Here is a 24,858-nt window from a genome sequence, read left to right as displayed (position 1 = left end):
GGAGGGTACACCCTGAACTGGTTGCCAGCCACTTGCAGAGCACACATACATAAGAACAACCATTCACACTTACACACACACACACCTAAGACCAATTTGGAGTGCCTTATATGCTGACCATGCATTTTTGGGAGGGACTGTGGGAGGAAACTCAAGTATTACCTTTAGTACTCAATTACATTAGTACTTAATGAACTAAAGGAATCAATGACTTTAATCGTTCATGCAGGCCCTCCTTTGGTCAAACACGGCCAAAAAATTCAATAAAGAAAACAAAAAAGAAATATATTTGGGAAGGAATGGGTTAAAAGTGAAGGATAGTTGATGTCATACCTGAGCGCCCATCCCAGGCTGCATCCCGGCTCGCATAGCAGGCTGCATGCCAGGTTGCATGGCGGGGCGCATGCCAGGGCGCATGGCAGGATTTCCTCCAGGAACGCTTTCCATCTTCATGCCTTGGCGGGTCTGGTTCATAAACTGTCATATGAGATCATTTTAAAACATAGGTCAGAACAGGGCGGTGATGACTTCTGATGTGCTGGATACAGTGGTTTCCTTATTTACCAGATGACAAGCCTATGGAAGGTTTGCGGCCTAATTTCAGATTGTTGGCAATTGCCCAAATCCTTTTCTTTTTCCCAAGAGATTTCTGCGCTGGTTAATAGAGTGATTCTCATTTCTACCTTCTAACACAGTATTGTGTGATTAATTAAACTTAGGAACTACATTAGTGGCGTTTCTATGCCTGCATTATTCAGGAACTCTCGATAGAGCGTGTATAATCATCTGTTTTATTTCTTATTTGCTGGAATACTGTGTCAATAACAACAATACGCGTACGTAGGAAACTTAAGAGTAAAGGAAAACAACATTTTGCAAATTAGTCACTCTAAACCAATCTAGCAACAAGCTTCATATTGCAGTTAGTTTGCTCTTAATTTGAAGAAAAAAAAATCCCGTTCCTGTCACAGCACTAAATCAAATTTGCTTATACCTGCAGAAACCCTTTTAAAATATCCCATATCATCATTTGCGCACCACTGAGTTAATACACCGCCATAAAGAACCTCTTTGATTGAAATCTATAGCTGTCCATTAATTTTGACACTTCCTACATTAAAAAATGCGAAAAAAAGACATTTGTCAAAAAAGAAGATTTCAGGAACTACTATGCAAGCGTAATGACCTGCTGCCCTTGAAGCCTCTGCTGCAGCTGCAGTCGAAGAGGCTTGGTGGCAGTCATCATGCGAGGTCTCATCATGTTGGCACGGGGGTTGCCCAGACTCGCCATACCGCCCATTCCCGGGAAGCTTCCGGCCTGACCCATTTGATTCATCATGGGGTTGAATCCAGCCGGAGATTGGCTTGGCATCGCGTTGCCACCATAACCGGGTTGCATGCCCATCGAAGCGGGCCCCGGTGGCCCGGGATAACCTTGGCCATACATGGGCTTTTGCTCCAGGCCGATGGTTGAGTCGGGCCCAGAGAACGGTTCCGATGGGGCCGACTGTCCTTGGTCCTGGGCTTGAGTATGACCTTCGGGTCCATGGTTCTAAGGTCAAGAAGAGAATGACGGCATGCTGGATTGATCATTGGATCTTAATACGAATGCGGAGCGAAGGATCTTAAATATTACAGTCCTCGTACCTGGCCTACTATTTCAGGGATGCCCAGGGCTCGGTCTATTTCCTGCAAAGCAATAACGTCGGTAGTGTTCAGAAGGGAGTCCAGTTGATCCAGGAGTGCCCGCTCATCAGTCTGTCCCTCACTGCTCGTCAGCGGGCCGAGAAGCTCCTCCAGGGGGTTGCTAAATTGTTCCCTATCGCAACAGATGACCAAGAAAACATTGCGCCAATCCCATTACAATTGGATATTACAAAAGATTAAAAGTCCCTTGAGAATCGCTGATTAGGGTCGCCTGAGAAAGACTCGCGTTTACCTGTTTGTGGTACTCTGAGATCTTTCAATCCCCATTGCGGAGTCTGGCCAGGAAGGTGACCGAGGTGGGGGCCCGTGCCCGCCAAATGGACTCATACTCATATTGCCTTCATTGGGACCTACAGCAGGGACAAATTATTCACATAAGCAATGGGGGGGAAAAAAAAAATATATATATATATTATATATTTATATAAAATGCTTACAGTCGTATTTTCTGCTGCCTTATACAGTGCATAAAAACAGAGTTTTTGCCATGTAAATTCTTCATTTTTTACTTCTGCATTTCAGTTATGAATGTACTTTTTACAATTGAACTGTTGGAAATTTTTGATATCCTATAAATGCTCCAATTTTGAAGCAATTTCTATGGGAGCGAGTCGCAAAAAAAATATTTTTATAAACTAATTTTATAAACTAAATCCAAAAACTGTTTATAAATGAACAAAACAATAGTTTTTGTTTGAAAATTTATTTTAAAAAAGTTTAATATTTAATTGAATCATAATTATATTCTTTTAAGTCTTGATTTGTCTAGGCATTGATCTAAACAGTCTTTTAATGTGGTCAAGAGGTACATTTTCTCAATTTTTCAGTTAGTACTTTCCACAAATCATCTTTACTCTTAATTTCTGATTGCCTATTAATCGAGTTGGACTGACTTATCTGATTGTTTTATTGAGATTCCCTTTAGCGCAGTTCAATCTAGTGGATGCATAACACAACCCCAGCCATTACAGTAGCTTCTATTCTATGCACCTTATAATGTGGTGCGCCTCATATGAAAACAGTTTCAAAATAGGCCATTTCTTGACAGTGAGCCTTATAGTGTGGAAAATATGGCACATTTTCATTCATGGATCATACATTTTTACAACATTGTGTATTGTATTAATACTTTGTCATACATACCCATCTCCATAAGTTGTTGCTGCAAGATGGACCTTGTGTTTGCAGGTACACTATTGGAACGGTTGATCATGGGTCCAGCCATTGGGCCAGAGCGACCCATACCTGGATGACCTGGTCCAGTCATCTGGCTGATGTTTGACCTTTGCATTACCCAATCCCCTGGCCCTGTCATAGGAGGACGCTGCGGCATTCCCGTCCCTCGGACCATGGCTCCTAGTGGACAAGAGTCAATCACAAAACTTACTCACACTGCTGTCTCTGGGACACAGAAGCCATTTGACTATATAAAATAGTTACAGCAGGTTTCCGTAACAATCCATATAAAGTATTTTTCCAAGGTTGATGCTCAGTAGCCGTGCTTCAGAAAAAAAACAGCTGCTATTGGAATGTTAATAAATAAGATTTTTTTCTTTTCATTTACTTGTTGGATGTCCTCTTGGCGGACACACTCCTGTGCCTCCGGGAAAGCCATTGGGAACCCCCCCAGGTCGGATGGGAGCATCCATATTCTCTTGCTTGATGAGTGTGGGACAGTGAACGTTCCTTCTTCCAGCCAAGCCCACTCCCACCGGGACTTCTCCGCCCATCGGCTTAGCATCCACAGACAAGGCTCGTTGACAGGCGCCTCGCTGACCTGGAGTTAGAGTGCCTCGATCGCATTCTTTAAAGAAAGAAAACAAACAAACAAACAAACAAACAAGGAAACTGTTAATGTAGGTTCTGCAGTAGTAGAAATGTGACAAGTGGCCGCCATCTGAAGATACAAAATGATGCAAAATGACAGTAATAACAACAATAATAATAATAATAATAATAATAATAAAATATTTGGCTGACCGAGTAAACCGTCAGGCATGATTCCCTGTTTGTTCCCGACTTCTTTCCCTGATCTGGAATCAGGCTCAGGGAAGAAACCCGAAACATTCCTTGTTCCAAGGATGGTCTCCAGGGTCTCCACCTGAATGGGAAAAATTTCAAAAATGTTTGAGTGAAAGAACAAATGCTGGAGGTGAACTTGCAGGTTTGACAGACACTCTTACCTCATCAGATGGTTCAAGCTTGACCTTGCCATCTATGGAGTGGGTCTCAGAACTTGAGACCCCCGACCCCAGTGCTCCCCTTGCCTCTAGCTCCTCTAGCTTTGGCTTGATATCAACACCCTCTTTTGAGTCGTCTTTGTTAAGGAGGTAGTGAAGAAGTGCGTGGGACTCCTTCTTCGGGCTGTGCCGCTCCTGCTTGGATTCCGATCCCCTCACCCCCCCAACGGCAGCAGCGCCGGCCTCAGACGTCCCGGACTCTAAACTACTCTTGCCAGTGGCTTCTGCCGTGATGCGGGCCACCTCGTCTGGAGTATTTCCATTTTTCAGGAGCTTGTGGAGAATCTTGTGCTTCTCTTGAAGTGACTGACTTGTGAAATGCCCTCCATTGCCAGAAGAGGACACCGCCCCATGACCGCCGCCTGTTGAGGAAGACACACCAGTAGTGGAGGAAGGGCTGGTCACACCAGTTGTTCCGTCTTTGACGTCCAGCGTGGAAGTGGGCCCGGCGCCCGGAGGGTGTTTCGCTGGCGCAAGCTCATCCGTTGGGGATGTCAGGAGCTGCAAAAGCTTCTTGTGGCTTTTATCGGGCACCCGGCGATTAGATTCTCCCATGTTAGGTCCCGCCTCCCTGCTTGCTTGACTGTCTGGTTTGTCCGAAGTGCACTCGCTCGAGGGGGTGTGGGGATGCTGCTCCCCGGTCGCCCCCAGTGAGCTCCCGGGACTCTTTGAGTCACAGTGGGATGGGAGGCTGGATTTGCAGGGTCCACCTGTAACCTGGTTGGTGGAATTGATGCTTGGTGAGCTGTCAGCCTTGTGTGCATTCGGGGAAGTAAGCGGGGAGGGCAAAGGATTGCCCACTCCCTCGCTGATGGCTTGCAGAGCGTTCAAGGAGCTGCTGGAGAAAGTCGTGGCCCCGCCTCCTGAGTTGGCTGGGTGACTGGAGCTCATGGGAGAATTCAAACCTTTAAAAGACAACGCAAAAATAGAACGTGAGCTGAGGAAGGGTCATAGTTTGAGTGATCAAGAGATGTGGTTCTTACCTCCAGGAGAGAAAGGGCTGGCACCCATTTTGGGACTTCCTCTGACTCGGGGTGAGCCCATCACATTGTGCGAGGGACCATTTAAACCCGGACTAGCCTGTGGTGGACTGGTCATTCCCATCCCATAACCTCCACCTGCAGGTCCACCTCCATGGAACTGACCCATCTGCTGATGTTGGTGCTGATGCATGCCGTGGTGGCCCATCTGATTCATCGGTCCCATTTGGTTCATGGTGTTCATTGAATTCATCGTACCCATGCTGTTCATTTGATGCATGGGATTCATTTGATGCATGGGGTTCATTTGATTCATGCGGTTGCCCCCGGTGTAAGGAGGTGCTCCTCTTTGGGCCAGGTTTCCCTGATCGGCCATGCCGTAGGCCATGTTCATGCTTCCACCAGACGCCATGTTCATCTGTTGGTTGGGATTGTTCACGCCCATGCTTTGAGGCCTAATGCCTGCGACTTGGTTTCCACGATAGCTATTCTGCTCTCTGGGAGATTAAATGGAAAAATATGATGAGCCAGGTGCATCCAAATCACATTACAACTCCATGACGATAATTTTCACCTCTGAAGCAAGTGCGTGGAGAGAAAGGAGTGTGGTTCGTTGGTGGTAGGATTCCTGCAGAGGTCACTGCGAGTCTGGGCTGTGACGGGGGTCCCATCAGACAGGGAGAATCGGTAGAGTGGTGTCTCTGCATGTCCATTATGGAAAGCTGTAGTGAAATGGAGCAAGGAAAACGATTTAAGAAAATGACCAAACACAATGAATATACAGCGGAAGGACTAGAGCACTCAACTCAGGCATGGATAGGCCTACATTTAATTTAGAAATACAAACCATCTTGATAGTGCCGTTTGTATGACCATGGCTGTCCATCGCTTCGACTGAGAAACATTTGTATGCAGCGCCTCACCAGGTCCTCCCAACCAGGACGCATTGTGGTGTGAAGAGTGCTATGCTGCTCAATTTCAATAAGTTTACCTAGAATTGCAGGACAAAAGAGACCTAAGTGGTTAGTATACTTTAAATTTATGCAATTTCACATTCGTACAACAATGGAAGGATAAGAAACGTGGGTTGCCGCTATCAAATATATATCAATATAGTGACTATTACAAATATGACTACAGAAGCAATAAGCAGACGAGTTTGCTGAGGTTAGTATGTTTTCTTCCTGGCAGTGTAAACTTAAATAATTGGGTAAAAAAAAAAAAAAAAAAAAAAAAAGGTAATGATTTTATTAATTGAGGTACTCAAATTACTTGCGGACTCATTCAACCCCTAAAAGGCACGTTACCTGACAGCTCGTGGCGTGTGCTAAACCGCTCTGTCCTCTCTAGTGCCGTGATGCGTCGGGCCACACAAATCATACAGGACTGTAAATCTGAACAAAGAGACATTATAATATCAAGTCAAACAATTTTAGGATTTTGTTGTACTTTGCAAGAGGGCAAAACACATTTGAGATGTATACCTTCTCCTTCCTCCATCATAGCCCGGGGCTGCGTGAGAGCAAAACACTGCATGGTCTCATATCGTTGTCCACCAGCCCTGTCTTCTGACAACCCATGACTTTGACCATGGACCAAGTTTACCAACATGCGGCAGTTGAATGTGTGGCTCTTCTGTCTGGGTGCCTCTCCCGTCCATGACGCCCCATTTGGAACTACAAAAAGCCATAAAAACGATGACTGATTGTGTGATCTTAATAGCATTTTGCCATCAGATCCAGATCCATCAGATGTTAAAGCGTTTTACGCCATCATACGCATTTAAATGTATAATTCATGTCTCACCAGTGGATTTGGGCAGATTCTTGTGGAACGCTTCCCTGTCCTCATCATGTATGATGTTGTACACGCTGGTGTTGATGAGCTCCTCCTGTTTGTACTGAAGGTATTGCGTCACATTGTCGGACACAAACACAATGCTGCCCTCTCGGTTGACAACAAAAAGAAACCCATCGAGAGCCTGGAAAGGACAAAAAGTGGAGAATTAGGAATGCACAAACTGAGTTTGACGTGCCAAATGCAAGCGGTGACAGAAGAGGAGAGGATGCACTATATTTTGTTTCGGGCCCTGGTGAGAACCTGACCTGTAAAAGCAAAGGTCCCAGGTGGTCTTTGTCAATGACCCCTTGACCAGTAGAGGACACATCTGCCTTCTGGACATCATCAGCACTGCAAGAGTTTTTACCTGTGGAAAGAAGTACAACAACTATGAAGAAAAATGAACATCATAACATGCAACTTCCTTAGAAGATCCCCCTCCCAAAATATGAAATGTAAATGCTTATAAATATTACATTTAAAAGAAATTAACGTTCTTGTGCTGTTTATCATTGTAAAGCTACAGGGAGATTTAGTTACCAAAATATAATGTATTATCTCTGTGTGATCACCAGGTGGCAGCACAAGTCGCAAATGCATACTTAACATACCTTTCTATTTTTACATTCAGCATGTGTCTGAGACTTTGTTAGACAGCCCTCAATATAGTCGGACTATCTCTGGGGTTAAGTGCTAAGTAAGACACAAAATAGAGTAACCTTGGAATAAAGATCCATTCGCCCTTAACCAATTGTGTGAGATTGGAAAGACGAATGTGCCCCCTGAGGAGCACGTTATACCAGACATTAAAAAGGTCTTCTTCCATTTTGTCTTGGTTCTCAAATGGGGGTACGTGAAGGCACTTTAGGGGGTACATGAGACTTTAACAGGCTTGCTGCAGGTACCAACAAATCCAATTTCAAGCTTTTTGACGCCCTGAAAGAATGAGCATGCGTTTCTCTTCGAATGAAAAGAAAACGACTTGGAACGTAAAAAAAAATATTGTTAAATTGTGCTATTGTGACACCTCGGCGAAACTTTTAGAAAGATGTGCATAGTCGCTGGTGATACAATTTTCCGGCAAATGAGCCAGAAATAAAACAGATGCAGTTACACTATATCTTCTGGAGTCCAAAGTTTATTAACTCAAACTTGGATGGCACCACATTGTTTTAAGTGGCTGGAAGAATATTTTACACGGGATACGTCATAGAAAAGAGACACACTAACTGGGAGATGATGCAGGGTCCAATAAAAGCCAGCTGTGACCCTCAGATCAAATCTCCCGCTCTTCCATACCCAGCTCTGAATACAGGTGAAGAGAATTTTCTCCAGCCAAATTCGCAAAATCATCCTGAAAATGGCCGAAATTCCAGAGTATCGCTATTTTCAAATGGGTTTGGCAAAAGAGATCAACGGTGTCTGTGACAGCCCTGAGCCATGACCACCAAGCATTGGGTCTCAATTTCTGGTGTTCATTTACCCTCGATGACACAGCCAAACTGGCTGTCGATCTGAGGCCTGGCCGTAAACCAAAAGCACCACTTCATCACCAGCATCATCTGCTCTGCAGAAGGGCATTTGATCTGACCAAAGCCGGTTCACTTTCCATTCTCCAAATACAAATAAGGAAGAAACAAATTGCACATTGTGCTTCGGAGGTGTGCATCGCGTGTGGGTGCACCGTGCCACTGGGCTTGTACCTTGCTCTTTGATTTGTCGGATCTGCCGCACGGTCTCCTTGAGGATCGCACATTTGTCAGGCTTCACGTTGAAGCTATCAATGTTGGAGAGGTTAGCCGAGATGAGCTCTGCCAGCTCTTCGATGTACTTGGTCTCCTGTTCCCGTCGACGCTTGTCACACCTGTCAGGGCGCCAAGGGGATTAAACATGTTGCCAAGACAACCTCACCACCACGTCAGTATGCGCAGTAAACTGTTGAGATAGTTGCAAGGCAGCACAAACATACTACCAAAAACAAGAGACAACATTCGGCCTCAGTGGCGAGTTCAAGGGTTAAGCTTAGGATGGTATGAGTTAATAAAGCACTCACCCTACGCCTGGTGCGTCGCAGGTGGACAGTTTACGTTTGCGGTCCGAGCACAGTGGCTCCAACGGGTTGTCTCCTATGCCACTCATGGTCAGAGCATATCAGCACCTGGAAATTTACAATTTTACAGTCACATCTTACACGTACTCATTGGCAAACAAAAGGGCTCAATAAATCAAACGCTGAATGAGCGGGGAGTGTGTTTTACGTGCGCTTGTACAATCTGATCAAAAGATAAGTGGCCTCCGATGTCAGTAAAATATGTCAAACCTCAGGCAAACCTTGAAAGCCTGGTGTCGAGTTGAGGTAAAAAAAAAAACAAAAAACAACAACAACAAAAACACACACACACACACACAACAAACTCCCTAAGCAACTGAGGTTATAAATGAAATGACTTCCATGGGAAGAGCAGATTCCTCCTGATTTATGAGGGAAGACTATCCAGTTAGTAAAGCAGCCTTGGTTCTTGATGGGAATGAAATCTCATCTGTTCCACTGTGAGGAGCGACTGATGATGATGTGGTGATTTGAAGCCTCGGGGGAGATGGGTCATCCTGCGTTCAGCCAGCTTGCCCGCTAGAATGGTACCACACTCCACTCTGCCGGCAGCAGCGACACACACATAGTATAGATTCTGCTATACAAACCCTTCCTAGTACACGTACACGCTCAGGCATGCCGCAGCACAGTGTGTGAGCGGGATGAGCGCTGGGAGCAGCAAGGCATAGATTCGCCAGTCTGCCTCTTTGTGTAACTGTGCAGGACCACGAGCAAAAAAAAAAAAAAAAAAAAAAATATGCAGGTCTATGCACTGTGTTTCAAGCAATAGCAAATAAATATCCCATTTTACGCATTATATTTACTAAGAGCTTTCCACTCAGCTATATCCGTTCTTTCCTCAAGAAGGTTTTAACTGCTCTTTCTCTGCATGCCATCCTCAGACAACCCCTCCCTTCTCTCCCTGCCTGAATATAGTATTCAGTTCAATCCAGTTACATTTATATTGCACCAAAGCAAAACCTCAGTTATGTCTGGGCATTTTTACATAGGGCAGGTCAGGAATTACACATTCACACACACACACATTTGCATTATACAACAGCTGCAAGGAAAAACTATATTTCACCGACAACTAAAGCTATTTAAATGATAATTTGTTCGAAACCAGATTAGCGCTGGGCGATGGAGTGGGGCAATCTATAACGAACGATATAGTTCATTTCACGTCATGATACATCACGTTGACAATATACTACAATATTATTTTATAGTTATTCTATGGATGTCAAACATACAATGGCCGTTTAGTTTTTCAAACTTTATTTTGAAATGACAGTGAACTCTTTGTGTTTCAAATGAGAAATGCATCCAGCAGAGGCGCTATATTCAATTTGCAAAATTAAACACAAGCCAGGCAGCCAACATTTATTGCACACTGTACATTGACGCAAAAAAAAGAAGAAAAATCTCGCTTTTTACAGGAACCGCTTAAAAATTATAATTACATTGTGATGTCATTTGAAGAGTGTTTTTCAATTACCGTGTCGCAGCACAGTGGTTGAACGTATAACTCTTCTAAGCCACTCCTCCCAGTTGACAAGCCGGAAGCTATAATAATCCGTTTTGCTGTGTGCGTAGCATTATTTTTATAGTAATTTCTCTCTTATTAAAATGTCTGTTATTTTGCCCTTCAAAGTTGGATAAACTCCTCTTTAATGTTCCAGTGTCCCTTCCATAAAAATACAGCATTTAATTCAGGTATTTTAAAACATTAAGTGAGCAATTAGAATGACTTTACCATCTTTCCTTCTATTATTAATTACTCTTTGTGAGAACATTACATTTGAGTGGTATAGATAATTCTCTGTCATAGTGGCTGTGATTACTGACAAAACAGCAACATGTTTTGTCAACGGCGCAGCGAGGATTTTTGGGATGGCTCGGCGGTTAAAGTACATGAATCCTCAGTCATGTTATTCTTTGTATTTTTATAAGGCGCAAAATGCACACCGCCAAGCTTCTCATCATTGTTATATTTGTGTTTCTTTTGTTGGTTTATTCTTTCCCAAAGTAGTAGTATTCCTTTTGCAATCATTTACCTTATTTGTTCATTTTCAGTGACGTGTTATTTTTTTACGCCGTGCATTTGTAATTAGTGACACAATAAAAACCTTCCTAACGTTTTTGCCATACATATCGTCAAATCGCCGAGCACTATACGAGATTAAGCCTGGGCTGGTGGACAGGCAACTAATGAGCTGGCAACTCTGCCCTTAATTCCTTTCTATAGCACTGCCCCAATTCTGACCTCCTCTCAGTTCACTTCGAAGGAAACCTTGTTACCCGGTGCGCAAGGTCACCCCTTCCTATTCACGTCAACAAACAGAGTTGCAGCGCTCTGCTGTACGGCCATACTATCGTGGACACAGTCTGCGTTGGTTTAAATGCACAGGAACAAGCAAGTCTTTCAGCACAAAAGAGTGAGCTCATTCCAGAGTTGAAAAGTGTAGAACGGATGAGAGCAATTATGCAACTCCGGCTCCACACTTGCAAGCTGGGACATGCAGCTAGGTCACCCACCACTGCCACGATTCCCTCTACCAACATTTCACACAAGCAATGCCAGTGCTCCTGCTAGAAATGTGGATTGTCTAAAGAGCCACACTCCATACTGCAAATCTGCTTGTCCGTCTAGCTTTCATCACCCAACACCAAGTTGTCTTGCCTTGCTCCAATATGACTAGCTGCCTTGGGCCGAACTCTTTCTTCCTTCCTTCCTTCCTGGTTTCTGTCCTGGGGCTCACCTCGACAGCAGTGGAGAAAGATGACATCAACACACAGACAACATCACATTCTGAAACAAACAGCAGAACCGGAGTGTGCTGGCAAGCCTTTCTGAGACTAGGGAATTACACTGCAGGTAGTGGATTTTTATTACGGGTTTCAGGAAAACAAGTATGAACATGTTATAACCTAGAAATGTTTTTTTCTTCTTCTAAAAAAAAAAAAAAAAAAGGCAGCTAGGTAGTAAGCAGCAGTGTATTAAATCAACCATCAATCTACTGGCACTTGAGGGGTTTGTGAGATCTTACAGGGTGTCTGCAGGTATCAGAAAATCTAATTTAACACTTTTTAAACTTATGAGGGGAACAGCACGTTTTTCTTTTCAAGTAAATGGCTAATTAATTGGAACATGAAGCAACTTAATGCGTGATTGTATTAGCACGACTCATTTGTAAAATGTTGTATGCTGGTTTATAGGGATGCACATTCTCAGTGACGCATATGACACTGAATAAAACATGTCTAACGATACAACAAATATAGTTACAAAGTTTATTAAATCTGATACAGAGCACAGCGCTCTCTTTTGAGTTTTTTTTTCCCCATCCAAAAACGCTTAGCTGTGTATAGGGGCATTTGGATGAAAATATTTCAGAGGTAATACCAATAAAAAAGGTTGAAAGCCACTGAATTATTTGAAATTGGTCTGCCAGTAAAAGACTGTTCATTAGTATTTTGTGGAAGTGTGTGTGTAAAAATTACTTCTTTTTTTATCAATGTTTTTTTAATACGTACAGTACATATGCTCACCTTGGTGTGTAAAATCCCCAGTCAAGCGCCATCCGGGTTTCCAGGGCAACTTCAATGTGCTGTCATCGCCTGAGAAAGTAAAGACAATTTCAAATGTAACATTGTAGGTATATGTTTGGCTTGACAGAAACTCATAGGGATGGACAGATGATTTTTAAAATTTAGCAAGAAAGCCACAGTAAGTTGCATCCTGTTTGCTTGGTTGCTCAGCTTGTTCCACTGCGTCATCACTTCCCTTTCCTGGAAGTGTGCCCGCTGCCATTTCATCCACCCAATTTACATACTGCCTGTATCAGGCTAGTAGTTTTGACTCATTTTGGTTTCTACTCATGTTTTGGACCCGAAAAAACCTTAGTGGGCATAAATACAAGTCAGGTCTTGGTTCATAATTTTGCAAAAGTCTGAATTAAGACGCAAATGGTTTATAATTGCAGTACCTTAGGAGTGGCCAGCTTGTGTAGCCAAGAAGACACTTTAACTCTTGCCAAAACACAAGTATGCAGGGGTTCACTGTACTAGTACAATGTGTAAACGTGTGTTGCTTCTGCACGGACCAAATCATTCTTGAACCTAGAGCTGTTGCTGAGCTCGTGCTACAGCTAAATAATTGAACAAGAATGACAGAATTGTGTACTCTTTCTGTCAAATGTAAAAACTAAGTAATAGGCCATAAAATCACACAGGAACTGCAGCAGAACCACCTGTCACCATCAGTTTATTTTCTCTAGACCATGTTTCACCAGCTTTTATAAACCTGAGAGGTACTAATTAATGCAAATGGCCATCATGCTCAAATGACCTACAATTATATATTACTGATACCTCATAATGTGTGAAGGCGCTGATTATGTTAATAATTTCTCACAATAAATGCCAAAAATGATTATGCAGGATCGGAGGCAGATAAATATTTGTATGCAACACTTTAAATCTCTGCAAGTGATTACATTTTCAAATAATTACAACTACTACTACCACTACATCATCCCTACACTCCAAATCTCAGCAAAGACCTACAGGGCTCAGTAAGTAAACAAGTGCTTTATTCTGTTAGATAGGCTACCTATTTTTAAATATTAATGCTGAACTTGCTATTGCACTGGTTAAATCGATGACACTGGCTAGCTTAATCGCGTAAGAGCAGTATCGGTTTCATGATGACTTTTTTTCTTAAATAATGAAAGAAAACTTTAAAAAATGGGCTACTGTAACTGGTGGAGCAACACCAAATCAGGTAGAACTTGTTTATTCTTTCTCTCATTTTTCCAATTGTTGTTAAGGAGTCAGAGCAACAGGGACCTTTTGCTAAAAGGGAGGGCGTGCACATGCCTAGGTATGTCATATTCATTTATGACTGCATGCCTAACACGGGACTGTTGTATGACTAAGTTTCAGTCAAGATAATGAGCTTAAAGCTACGCACACCATTTCTTTCTGGAAGCTTCTCCTGGTAACGCAATTGATATTGTTATTTTTCAGTCCCAAGCATATCTTCTGTTTGGTTTAAAAAAAATAAATAAAAATAAATAAATTCTTAATTTGTTCAAATAGCTTTAATAGATCTATCTGCCGGTCACTAAATTCAATAAATGTGCTGTCATTTGTAACTTAACCAAATCGTTAGGTGGCGAGATGCCCACACCAAGTAGTTCAAAAAAGCTGAGCCCATATTACATGAATTATCACAAAATATGCCATGCCTGGCCAAATACCGTATTTTCACAGCAATAAAGCGAATTTAAGTCTTAGATTGTTGCCCAAATCGACAAGGTGACTTATGATGCGGTGCGTCATATGTTTGCACGAGTTCCATAATCTGGAAATGTTGCTGAGTGACATCAATGAGCGCTCTGCTTGACTGGCCAAACATCGCTTATATTAACAAAAAGACAAGAAAAAAAAGGACGTAATAGAGGACAGGATGTGGACATTAAAGGGGGAAGGGTAGGAGTAAAAGGAGGCATTGCACTTACCGTGCACTTAAAAAAAACATTGAAAAAGAAAAAGAACGTCAATCAAGGAAAAAACAAAGTGTCAATCGGGGGTAATTCGTCACGAATTGACAGCTTGAACTTCATTTCCAAGCAACACTGTGTGAATGTGATTGATGTCAGACCACAATGAAGGCTACTCACTCTGGGAACCAAAGATTATCAAGTTGGTTGAGTGTTGTCGTGACTAAGTCTTTGAAAGTAAATAAATAAATGAATAAATAATCAAAATAAAAGCCTAGCATTGCCATTTGTGTCATATGCTACTCGTACCCTATGTAAGTTTATTTTGAAGGATTGGCTGACTTCCTCACAAAGTTTGGTTTTGACTACGATACCGTGGCTTGACAGGTCTCGTATGTCTCCTAGCATCGTAGCACTTCTAACAAGGTAGAACACGGGAGGTTGGCGGCTGAAAAAGTCGATCTTGGGACAAAAAGTTTTGAGCGGCCCTGGTATACTATACTGTATAGTGCTGATGTGTTGTGTTGGGGAAAACGTTGGTTTGGCTTAAGAGTAAAACCTTTGGAAATGGCACCTACAAAGAGACATGCTGACGAAGGACAGTTTAAACTGCAAGCTGTCCGCTACGCGGACCAACATGGGAATCGAACAGCATGGATAAAAATATTTATATAATTGCCATTCCCAAACGTGACAGAGAATCACTGGTAAAAATGTCAATAACCTCTGCAAGGCATTCAAAAACTGGCCAGACAAAGAGAAAGTGTCAATAAATAGTGCAAATAAATGCTGTGCTGTTGCCCCTCAAAACATTCAGATAACGTATGATTTGCGGAACCAATCAATGAGATCATTGATCGCTCAGCAAGTTTTTACATCTCAGTTGATCACAGATTTTGCATACAATGCCAAGTATGTTGTTACCAGCGTTTTTTTTTTAATGTAAGTTTGTATTACAGAATATGGTCTGAAAAGAATGCATCTTTGCTGTGTTTGTCAAAAACATGATAAAAGTTTTTCAACATGACAAAATGTGAAATGCTGTCTTTTATGAGCACTGTTTGGAAATAATTAGCTGCATGGTTAAAATTGTCCTGAAATAGTTCCTGAATAGCTTTTTTTCCCCATATCTCACCAGAACAGATAACTTCCCAGCATTCATACACTGCAAAGCATTCTTTTACCACTTTTTTTTCTTTGTCCTCTCATTCGCATCGCTAGTCAGCACAACCAACTTGCATTACCAGTTTCTCAGGGTAAAATATTTCCATGCTGTATTTTAGGAGCTAAATATTATGCCATTATTCCATGTCAGAATTTCTGTTTTTAATAGCACAAATAGTCTTCTGGGACTCTCCTTACTAAGAAAGACCTGTCTTTTAATACATTTTCAAGAATAAGGATGAAAGATTGTGCAGATTTTGGAGCATGAAGACTACAGCGATGCCACCAGGAAAAAGTGCGACAGTCTCAACAAACTGGATTGGTGTCAAATGATCTTTTTTTTCTATACTTTGAAGATGCATTGGCTGCGCTACTGCTGCAAAGTTTAAAACAGCAGCAGTGTCACGCAGGGAGCACCAGAATAGTGAAGAGGACATTCCTGCTCAGCAGAAATAAAAGCCTGAAACTTGAGCTCTCCGAGACAATGACTTGTGGGCCAACAATAAACATGGACACACCCAAAACAAACCGGGGCTGCAAGCACATGAAAATACACTTGCCACTTGACAAGATCACACCCAATTTCTTGTGGACTGGCACCAATGTGCAGCAGAATCAAACAGCACAGCGTTTCAAATTTCAACTCCTTGGCTCAGTGTGGAGTTTGCAGGTTTTTCATGTGCACTCAGGTACTCTTTCCACATTAAAGAAAAAGAAGAATGGAAGGAGCTAGTGACATCGAATACCAAAAATCTAAAGTAATTCCCCGTTTGAACAACTCTACTTATCATTCTGCATTAAGCAATGTACTCAGAGAGCGCTCTGTTCCACTTCGACCGTTCCAAAACTCAAAGCATTGTCAGAAAGTGGAATTTGAAATAGTCAGAGTGCCACGGTTTGGAGTGCTAGAACAAGTTTCTCTGACTGGTGATATGGTGGTCAGAGCAGCAGGTGGGAAAAATGAAAAAAAAAAAAAAAAAAAAACATGCACTCAGAGAGCACATTGATCCGTTCTGACCATTCCGAAACTCGAAGCATTATCGGAATGTGTCGTCGGAATATTCAGAAGGCTGCGCTCGGGAATGCCAAAGCACGCTCTGGTTGCTCTGACTGGCAACACGCCGTGTCAGAGCAGCAGGCACGAAAAGATGGAAAAGAAATGCACCCAGAAAGCACTCTGTTCCACTCGGCCCACTCCGAAACGCAGAGCGTTGTCAGAATGTGCCATCGGATTATTCAGAATGCCGTGCTTGGGGATGCCCAAGTACACTTTGGTCACTTTGACTGGGGACACAGAGCAACAAGCAGGAAAAGATGGAAAGCAGGCTATTGGATATGCCATGCCAATTCAATCGAATTGATTCAATATTTGGATTCGCAGCCAAACCTGTTGCAGACACTCAGCAACTCATTAAAACTTGTTGAAAAAGTACCCACAGTGTGTGGCAACGGAATTGTTTGGAGTTCTTTATTTAGGCGCATCTCTGGCTGGCAGAAAATGAAACTGAATGGGGAATAATTATAAACTCAAATAATAATCACTAAGGTCAATCTTAAAGCAATGCTAAATGTACCTAATAATCAACTGTAAAAAGGGTTAGGGTTATATTTTTTCCCAATTATTTGATAACCATATTTTTTTTCATGTAAAATTTCTTTAAACACATTTGGCAACTTGCGCCCGACTGTAAATTACATCACATGCACTCAAGCTGAGTCTTGGACACGTGATGTAAGTTTCAAATCAATTTAATCTATTGCACGCCATAAGAATTCCTATGCAGCTAACAAATGCTTATTTACAAAGGACAGGTATTTGTACTGATTCTGTTTATGGTTTACTGTGGGAGTGCACATGAAGTGATGGCAGCAGCAAGGGAGAGAGAATATTTCAAAGCAGAGGAAAATTGTTTTTATAAAATAATCAAATTTAAAAAAAAATAACATTTTAATAAAAATAGTTTTTATAGAAAAAAAAAATCTCAGACGGCAAACACGCACACATCTTTGGTAAGTCGCGTGAGGACCTTTGAAATTTCTCTTACAAAATAAAACATACCGGAAAAAAAAAAAACAAAAAAAAAAAACTGGGGAAATAAATGAAGGTGGCAACAAAGAGGTGGCAGACTCAACTGTGTGTGTGTTCCACCAATGCATCTCATACAACTATCCATCATTGATGGCAACAAAGGAAAGAAAGAAAAAGGACAGGATCCACGTGACAGGACTCCGATTCAACCACAAAACACTAAATATTACAGCGCCGTTATGGTCGAATAACCCGATCTTGTACTTGACGCGCGACACTGGTTTAATAGTAAGCGGATACAAACGAGAAGAAGGAATAGTTCTGTGAGAGGAAACGAAACACACAACGAGAACCAGTGACGGCAGCGGCCTAATATCATGGAAATGCCTTCATTAATCAATGGCGAATTCGCCTTTTATCAGCACAGCCAGAGCGCCAAGGTTTGATTGGCCTTCATGCTACCCACTCTGATAACACAAAACCTCTTCTGCATCTGCGACTGAAAAATCTCATGCTGCCCCAGAGCATTTAGAGTGAAGACTTGTCAGCCATTTTGAATATTTAATGCCGTTTATTTGAAAATGAGGAAACAATATCTAGCCGAAAGCAGTTGCTTGGAATGAAACGTGTGCGAGTACATATTTCACATTGTCATTTTCAGACTGCAGCGCAGTACTGATTCTCTCCCAGAGCATTTTCTCTCCACCCACACTGCGCTCTCTCGCTACCCCTCCCCCCACGTTCCTGTTGGATTGGTGGAGTAAACACAGGAAGAGAGCGGGCTCTGTTCCACCATGCCAGAGCTGAGGCTGGGCGTTCCTGCAGCGCTCCTGCGCCGGGGTCAAAAGTTTACTGTGGTTTTCGTTTCACCTTTCCTCAGCCAATCACGGCGCAACACTGTAGTGCGCGAACTCTGACCCCTACAAAGAATTTTGCTCAAAAGATGGTCTGACGCCAGTTTCACTACACCCCAGCCCCATCTCCCAATGTTCCTCTCGCTGCTTCTTTTCCTTGATTTCAACGGGTCTGTTTTCATGTGTGTGGACTGAGACTGGGAGGGAAAGATTAAAGGGAAAAAAAAAAGACACAGCATTTTAATGAAAAAAAACACCGGCCAATTTACCTGAAAAGTAGATTGTATAGTCAAAGTCTACTTCAGGAATCCGGGGGGAGCCTTCCTTTTCCTCTGGTTCCTTCTGTCCACCCAATGTTCAAAGTAAGAACACGTTAAAAAGGCACGGAGATTAAGAGGACAGACAAGCACACAAACACACAGATTTTGCTGCCGAAAATTGTGCTTTTGTTTTTGACTTCGTGGCATACAAATAGTTCCAATGTAGAGTCTGAATAAGCCTTTTCTGACATTCAAGTCCAATTTGTAGTGTGCAGGCAAGTGTAGATAAACACCAATGTTTTTAGTTTCTATTTTTACAATATGTTATTTGTATTTATTTATCATTAAAATTTGTGGTTTGTGTTAAACTGCTGTTTTCAGAGTGTTTGTTATTGCATGACCAATTTTCATTCAACCTAAAGCATTTTGTATGCAGCAACTGCTATTTTAAAGTGCTATATAGTAAATAAAATTGCCATTGAGGTCATTGAAAAACATGGGATGCAAACATGTTTTTTAACCTGTAAGATTCATCGACTAACTGACAAAATAAGATAATTATTAGTTGCAGCCTTACAAACATGTTTTAACATTACTGTTCTTCAATATTTGGACACAAGACAGATTTTGAATGATAGTAAACAATGCAGTCCTAATTTTGATAAGATCAAAAACTGAATAACTGTGATATTATAACATCAGCTTCAAACTATATGGTGTTAAGGACTCATTGGTTGCCGAAAAAAAAAAAGAACGAGCCTGTAATCATATGGCAAATGCCTTACTAGTGTCAACACGCTGTAGTATGTCTACAGCCTTAACTATGGTGCGGGATCGTTCGTGACAAGACTCTCCTTTGAACTGAAGGTGGCAATAAAGTCAAATTTGCACTTGAGAAAAACTAAAAATGCAGTCAGAGTAAAATGTCATCAAATGGAAACGCGTCTCGCCAACAATGCAACATTGTGGAACCGCTGAAGAGGGACAGCGAAGATGCGCTATGAGAAACTTCAGATAACCGCACAATGGCCAATACAAACAGTGCTGTAAAATAAAGGCATTGTTTACATGACAAAGACCTTGCTATTGACTGAAAGGTTCCACATATACCCGACACTCTGGAACAGTTTCAAAAGTAAGCATCTTAAGGGTCGCAATCGTCATCAGAGCAAATGGCCCAAACGTGACAGATGTTGGGTAAAAAAAAAACAAAAAACAAAAAACTATACTGCTTGGGACTTGTAAGTATTTGCCGGCCGCCAAGTGGAGCATGAAATAAAAAAAAGTTCAACTATAGGAAAAAGAGAAGATGGAGAAAGTCCTTGCAGCAGTTGAAAAGTTCATCTCGAAATGACAGCCTATTTTTCTTGACTTTTTCGCTCTCCTTCTTCACTCGGCTGCCTCTCTTCACGCAAAGCTGCCAAAAGAGGCCGAAAGAGAGCATCTGGTAGCAGTTATGACACAAACCAAAGTTGTCGCCCTTTCTGTCTCTTCCCCCAAAGCGCTTCTTATAAACAAAACACAAACAAGGACTTGCTTCGGATTTTTACAATAGTCACAAAAAAAGTGGGTCCGGGATAGCCCTCCCCCCACTGGCTTGTTCAGGTGAACTCATTTAATGAGCATTCTTTAGCTCGGGGGGTTGGGAGTTAAAGAGAGAGTTGAAGTTAAAGAGGAAGGGCAAGGAGAGGAGGGGGACAAAGCTCTTGGCACCCCCTCTGCCAATAAACTCTCGGCGTGGTCCAATCAGCAAAGACTACAGAGAGTTAACTGTTCCAAATCCTTGCTGGTTATAAACTGGAATTGGGTGCAATGATTGCTTCAGGCTGCCCGTTTGGCTTTGAGAAGTGTGCATGGCTCACATATGGCCGGGCCTGCCTCACACTTGGGTATTACCACAGAGTTGAATGTGAGGGGATCCAGGGGGCGAACGAGAAAAGCGGGCCGAGCGCAAACTGCACGGCTTCGCTTGACTCCGCGCCGAAGGTCGGCCGTCTGGCTTGGTCCGACTTGTGAGGAGCGATCTGCTGGGAGCCGCTCTCATACTCTCACTTGTTTGGGCGAAGTCGCCGTAAATATTTCAGCAGTGGAAACACGCCTGTCTTGTTAGGCAGTTTTCTATATTTAACTGGGAGGACCAAAGCGGATGAACGAAACCTACCTGTTGAGGGTTTTCGAGAGTACCGCAAGACAGCAAATATCGGAAAACACAAAAAGTGGTCACAAGTGACCCAAAAACATACTAGTTTTCTAATACTTTGAACTTAGAAAAAAGGTAGTAACAAAAATACACAACTAAAGTTGAGCTGGTCCTTCAATGAACCAATTTGGGTTATTTTTGACCCAACTGTTTTTAGAGCGTACAATCCTAAGAACTACATCGAGAAACCTGAATCGAATCAGAGTTGCATCAAGGGCGTTGATTACATTCATGAAGCGATTGCTTTCAATTAACGCGCAACGATACCATTTCAAACAATTCAAGCAGAGGATACAGCGGGGCTGACTCTGAACTCCGCACTACTTGTGACTGACACAAAGTGCAGGGAGTCATATTTCAATTAAGGGATACAATCAGGCTTCCCTTTCAGCTCTGTGTTGTCACGACTACTGTGACTCCGGCTCATCTACACTGTGGTAATTTAAGGTCAAGTCTGCTGAACATGAGGGGGTCTAATTGGCTAAATCTGTAACAAATATGTCTATTGATACAGAACCAATCCAAACTAAAAAGTCATTATCCTTCTTTCATCCTTTTGTATTTGAATAGACGACCAGGAATCATGTAGTGCCAAACTGTAGCCCAGATTGTTACGAAAAGTTAGAAAAAAGGAGCAGATTGTTGCAATGGGCAGCAGAAGAAAACCAAGGGGTTGTGACTTGTCAGTGAAGTGAAAACAAAGAAGCAAGATGAAATGGAGGCAGGCACCGGCGGAGAAGAAAGACGGACAGTGTTTCAGTTTTTCCAAAGTGAAATCACTAGTGGGGCACAATCGTGTTGACATGCTCTGGACACAAAAAAAAATAAATTATGAGATAGATTGAAAATGCATGTAAACCCTTGCAACACGTGGCATTTGACTAAAAATAAACTGGTACCAAGTATATCTCGCAACCACGTCTGACTTTGATGTATAGAGTATATTTTTTACTTCATCAAAGAAATGTATACACGAGCCTCAGTGCTGCTATTGTCCATTCTCCATGGAAAACTTATCAGGGACCTCAAGAACATTTCATTCTCAAAATGATGTCAAAATGGGAGTATGGACAAGATTTGGACAAGCCAAGAAATAAATCCAGTTCTTTATCTTCAAATACCATAAATTTTAGACTATAAGCAGCTACTTTTTTCTCCTCTCTTTAAACCCTGCGGCTTATAGTCCAGTGTGGCGTTTTTTTACTCACCACCAAGAGGGAAACTACCAGCCGTTATGAAAGCAGCCATTAAGAAAACAAACTTAATACAAGCTGTGATTCCTGGGGCCAGAACAAAATGTTTGCAGCTACTGGACATCAGCGTGAATCGTGACTGGATTTATTGCAGGTGACGAGGAAGAGCGTAACGCTTATTAACTTCAGGTAGGTGTGTTACTGTTGTGTTGCTGCACTATTCTTACAATCGGAGTGTGTCAATGTTATGTAAAGACTATTTTGTTGGTAAACACGCGAGTATATTCAATACGTATTAAAGGTGTGTTGGTGCTGATCTTATTTCATAACTTGCAGGCACCTTGAAAAAAAGTTTTAAATAAAAACAAAATATTATAAAACTTCCTCATACCATCTATCTGCAGAAATATCTGATATGACAACTTGTGGCTTAAATGGCGGTGTGGCCAACACATGATGAAAATAGATTTTCTGTTAGATTTTTGTTGGTGCGACATAAATTTAGGTGCATCTTATAGTCAGAATTTTTCAGTAAAGCAACATTTTATGGATGATCAGTACAAGTTGAGTTTCCCAGATAGAATCATGTGAAATCGGGGCAAATCACATGATATTCAGCTGATCAGTATCAGCTGGAAAATATCGAATCTCTAGAGTCGTCTTAAATTCTATAACCGACCATACAAATATTTTATCTAACATTTTAAACCAAACTATCGTAGTTCATTGCCAAGATATTGGATCATGACTCAGATATCGGATCAAGACTCGGCAGATACTTCAAAACAAATAACCTGACTAAGATTTGGAAACAAAAACAAAAAAAAATGTGTTTGGGACATCGCTAAATACAAGGTCAGTTTAAAAACAAATGTGAATCTGACATATCACCTGCGCTGTATAAAAAAGAGGATTTAACACCAAAAGTGGACTGAAAATAATCTGCCTGTATTTAGTTAGTCTTAAAATTTATACAAGTAAAAATGTGGGTCTTGGCCTATCATATATCCTCCTAAGATTCAGCCTATTTATTACTGTCAGGTTCATTTTTTCTCAGCAAGAGAGCAAAGTTAATAGCATCGCACCAAAGCATGAGACATCGTTAGAAGGTTGTCCTCTATGGAGCACACTAGGACTTAGTAACTTAGCTCCAATGAGTCAAAAGATATAGACCAAAAACCAATGTCCACTACAATGGACACAAATGAATATGGTGGATCTCAAAGGGATAGATACTGTGCATATAATAGAGCAAAGAGACACACTATTTGTGATTACAAAAGGAGCTTCATTTAGAGAGTGTGTGTGTGTGTGGGGGGGGGGGGGGGGGGGGTATTATATTGGCACAAACAGGAGTAGTTTCCTGTCTCGCACGTTCCTGTAAAGCCATTCGAAGAAAAAAAATAGATACCACTTGTACAATATGTACAGTGCTATAAATGTTCCATTTTTTAACAGCTAGGTCTGAGAAGAGCAAGTTGCATTTCCCACCTTTCTTGGTTTAAAATTACCCATGACATTTTCCAAGTCCATGCTTTCTGTCAATTTTGCCTAGTAACAAACTTGCCTACACAGGAAAACTGCATAAAAATTTAGTGTGGTCTTTCTCAAATCTTAAAACGAACTCATGCCACATAACAGACTGGCAGTTGCATGAAATGAAACTTCACGTTATCGTCGTTATCTCAGTCGCAGTCGTTCGGTCTCTGCAGAGGAACGCAGACTAACACAGAAGGAATTCTATCTATTCAAACATCAGAGAAAGAAAATGCCGTTTGACAAAAACAAATTGGAGACAGCTATCAAAAATAGACCTGCCACATTTAAGTGGCAAGCTCTGCCTCATTTTAATGATTTCTTCCTGATACCAGTCCAACTTGGAAAATTACAAGGACCCAGTTCACGACATTTTCGACCATCCTATTTGATTCAACTATATCCTGAATGATCCACTTTACTGTGCATTTTTCAATAAGATTAAGAGAACAAATTAAGAGCAAAGTGTCAACATTTGAGCATTCTAAGATCATAATCTGCTGGTGTTATGTAAGCAAAGAGGCCGCCACTGTAGACAGACTTTTCTGGGTCTCATGAGAAAAAGTGATAAGTTAATGAATTATTGAGAGCACAGGGGCTGACAGACAAAGAGCCAAAGCCATGCATCCCAGTCACTTCTTCACCCCATCTGCAGTCAAAGAATGCCCCCAAAGATTGATTCATTGTTAACACAGCCTGACACCCTGTGTTGAGGGAGAAAGAAAGTGCCAGATAAAAGGACAGAGAATGGGGGACAGGGGGCTCCATTTACCAAGAATATGAGCAGAAGCAGTCTATAGGCCAGATTCCCACAGTGATCGTTTTGCCACTTTCAAAAATACCACATATGTGGGCATGAGTAATGGCATTCCAGCTTCAAAAATGAACAGCGCATCTAAGCTTGGGAGTATTGTTCCTTATTTCCCAGCTAGGCACAATTTGAATGCCTACATTATTGATACAGTATATCACAGCAATATGCAGACGTTCTGCATGGAGGTACATACGCCGGAATATTTTAGATGAGGAGGAGGGGCACGTTTGCTTCTTGATATTTGATTCCAGATAGGCATTTGCAAATTGGGCGGTGGACTTGTAACCTTAGGAGGTTTTGCACCAAAATCACATCAAATCCACTTGGCATCATGTGTAAATGCACTTTCTGACAGAAGCATTAAGAAAAGACACAAAACTGGGGTCAATGTTGGTCCTGGCGGAGATGCGTGAACTTGAAGGAGGGTCTGGTTGTACATG

General features: G+C 41.9%; 1 protein-coding gene across 2 annotated transcripts in view; it reads right to left on the bottom strand.

Moving 5' to 3' along the window:
* ncoa3 (nuclear receptor coactivator 3) overlaps positions 1–24,858 on the bottom strand; it is a 31,318-nt gene that overhangs the window by 4,082 nt on the left and 2,378 nt on the right. The window contains exons 2-20 of one of the 2 annotated variants that reach the window (XM_088424008.1): positions 18,685–18,757; positions 12,414–12,482; positions 8,820–8,924; positions 8,470–8,630; positions 7,033–7,133; positions 6,734–6,908; positions 6,412–6,603; positions 6,235–6,321; positions 5,775–5,918; positions 5,502–5,649; positions 4,931–5,424; positions 3,891–4,852; positions 3,688–3,808; positions 3,272–3,511; positions 2,851–3,063; positions 1,940–2,057; positions 1,648–1,819; positions 1,187–1,552; positions 334–477 (exon numbers count right to left, since the gene is read on the bottom strand). In XM_088424008.1, coding sequence (XP_088280134.1) covers positions 334–477; positions 1,187–1,552; positions 1,648–1,819; positions 1,940–2,057; positions 2,851–3,063; positions 3,272–3,511; positions 3,688–3,808; positions 3,891–4,852; positions 4,931–5,424; positions 5,502–5,649; positions 5,775–5,918; positions 6,235–6,321; positions 6,412–6,603; positions 6,734–6,908; positions 7,033–7,133; positions 8,470–8,630; positions 8,820–8,905 — 3,924 coding nt within the window. In that variant the 5' untranslated portion in view covers positions 8,906–8,924; positions 12,414–12,482; positions 18,685–18,757. The remainder of the gene's footprint in view (positions 1–333; positions 478–1,186; positions 1,553–1,647; positions 1,820–1,939; positions 2,058–2,850; positions 3,064–3,271; positions 3,512–3,687; positions 3,809–3,890; positions 4,853–4,930; positions 5,425–5,501; positions 5,650–5,774; positions 5,919–6,234; positions 6,322–6,411; positions 6,604–6,733; positions 6,909–7,032; positions 7,134–8,469; positions 8,631–8,819; positions 8,925–12,413; positions 12,483–18,684; positions 18,758–24,858) is intronic. The other variant, XM_088424007.1, reaches the window with a different exon arrangement.

This window comes from Hippichthys cyanospilos, chromosome 9 (genome assembly GCF_059441005.1).
Source record: "Hippichthys cyanospilos isolate Australia breed blue-spotted pipefish chromosome 9, RoL_Hcya_1.0, whole genome shotgun sequence".
NCBI lineage: Eukaryota > Metazoa > Chordata > Actinopteri > Syngnathiformes > Syngnathidae > Hippichthys > Hippichthys cyanospilos.
Note: the sequence above shows the minus strand (reverse complement) of the source record. Positions and strands in the feature narration are given on the sequence as shown.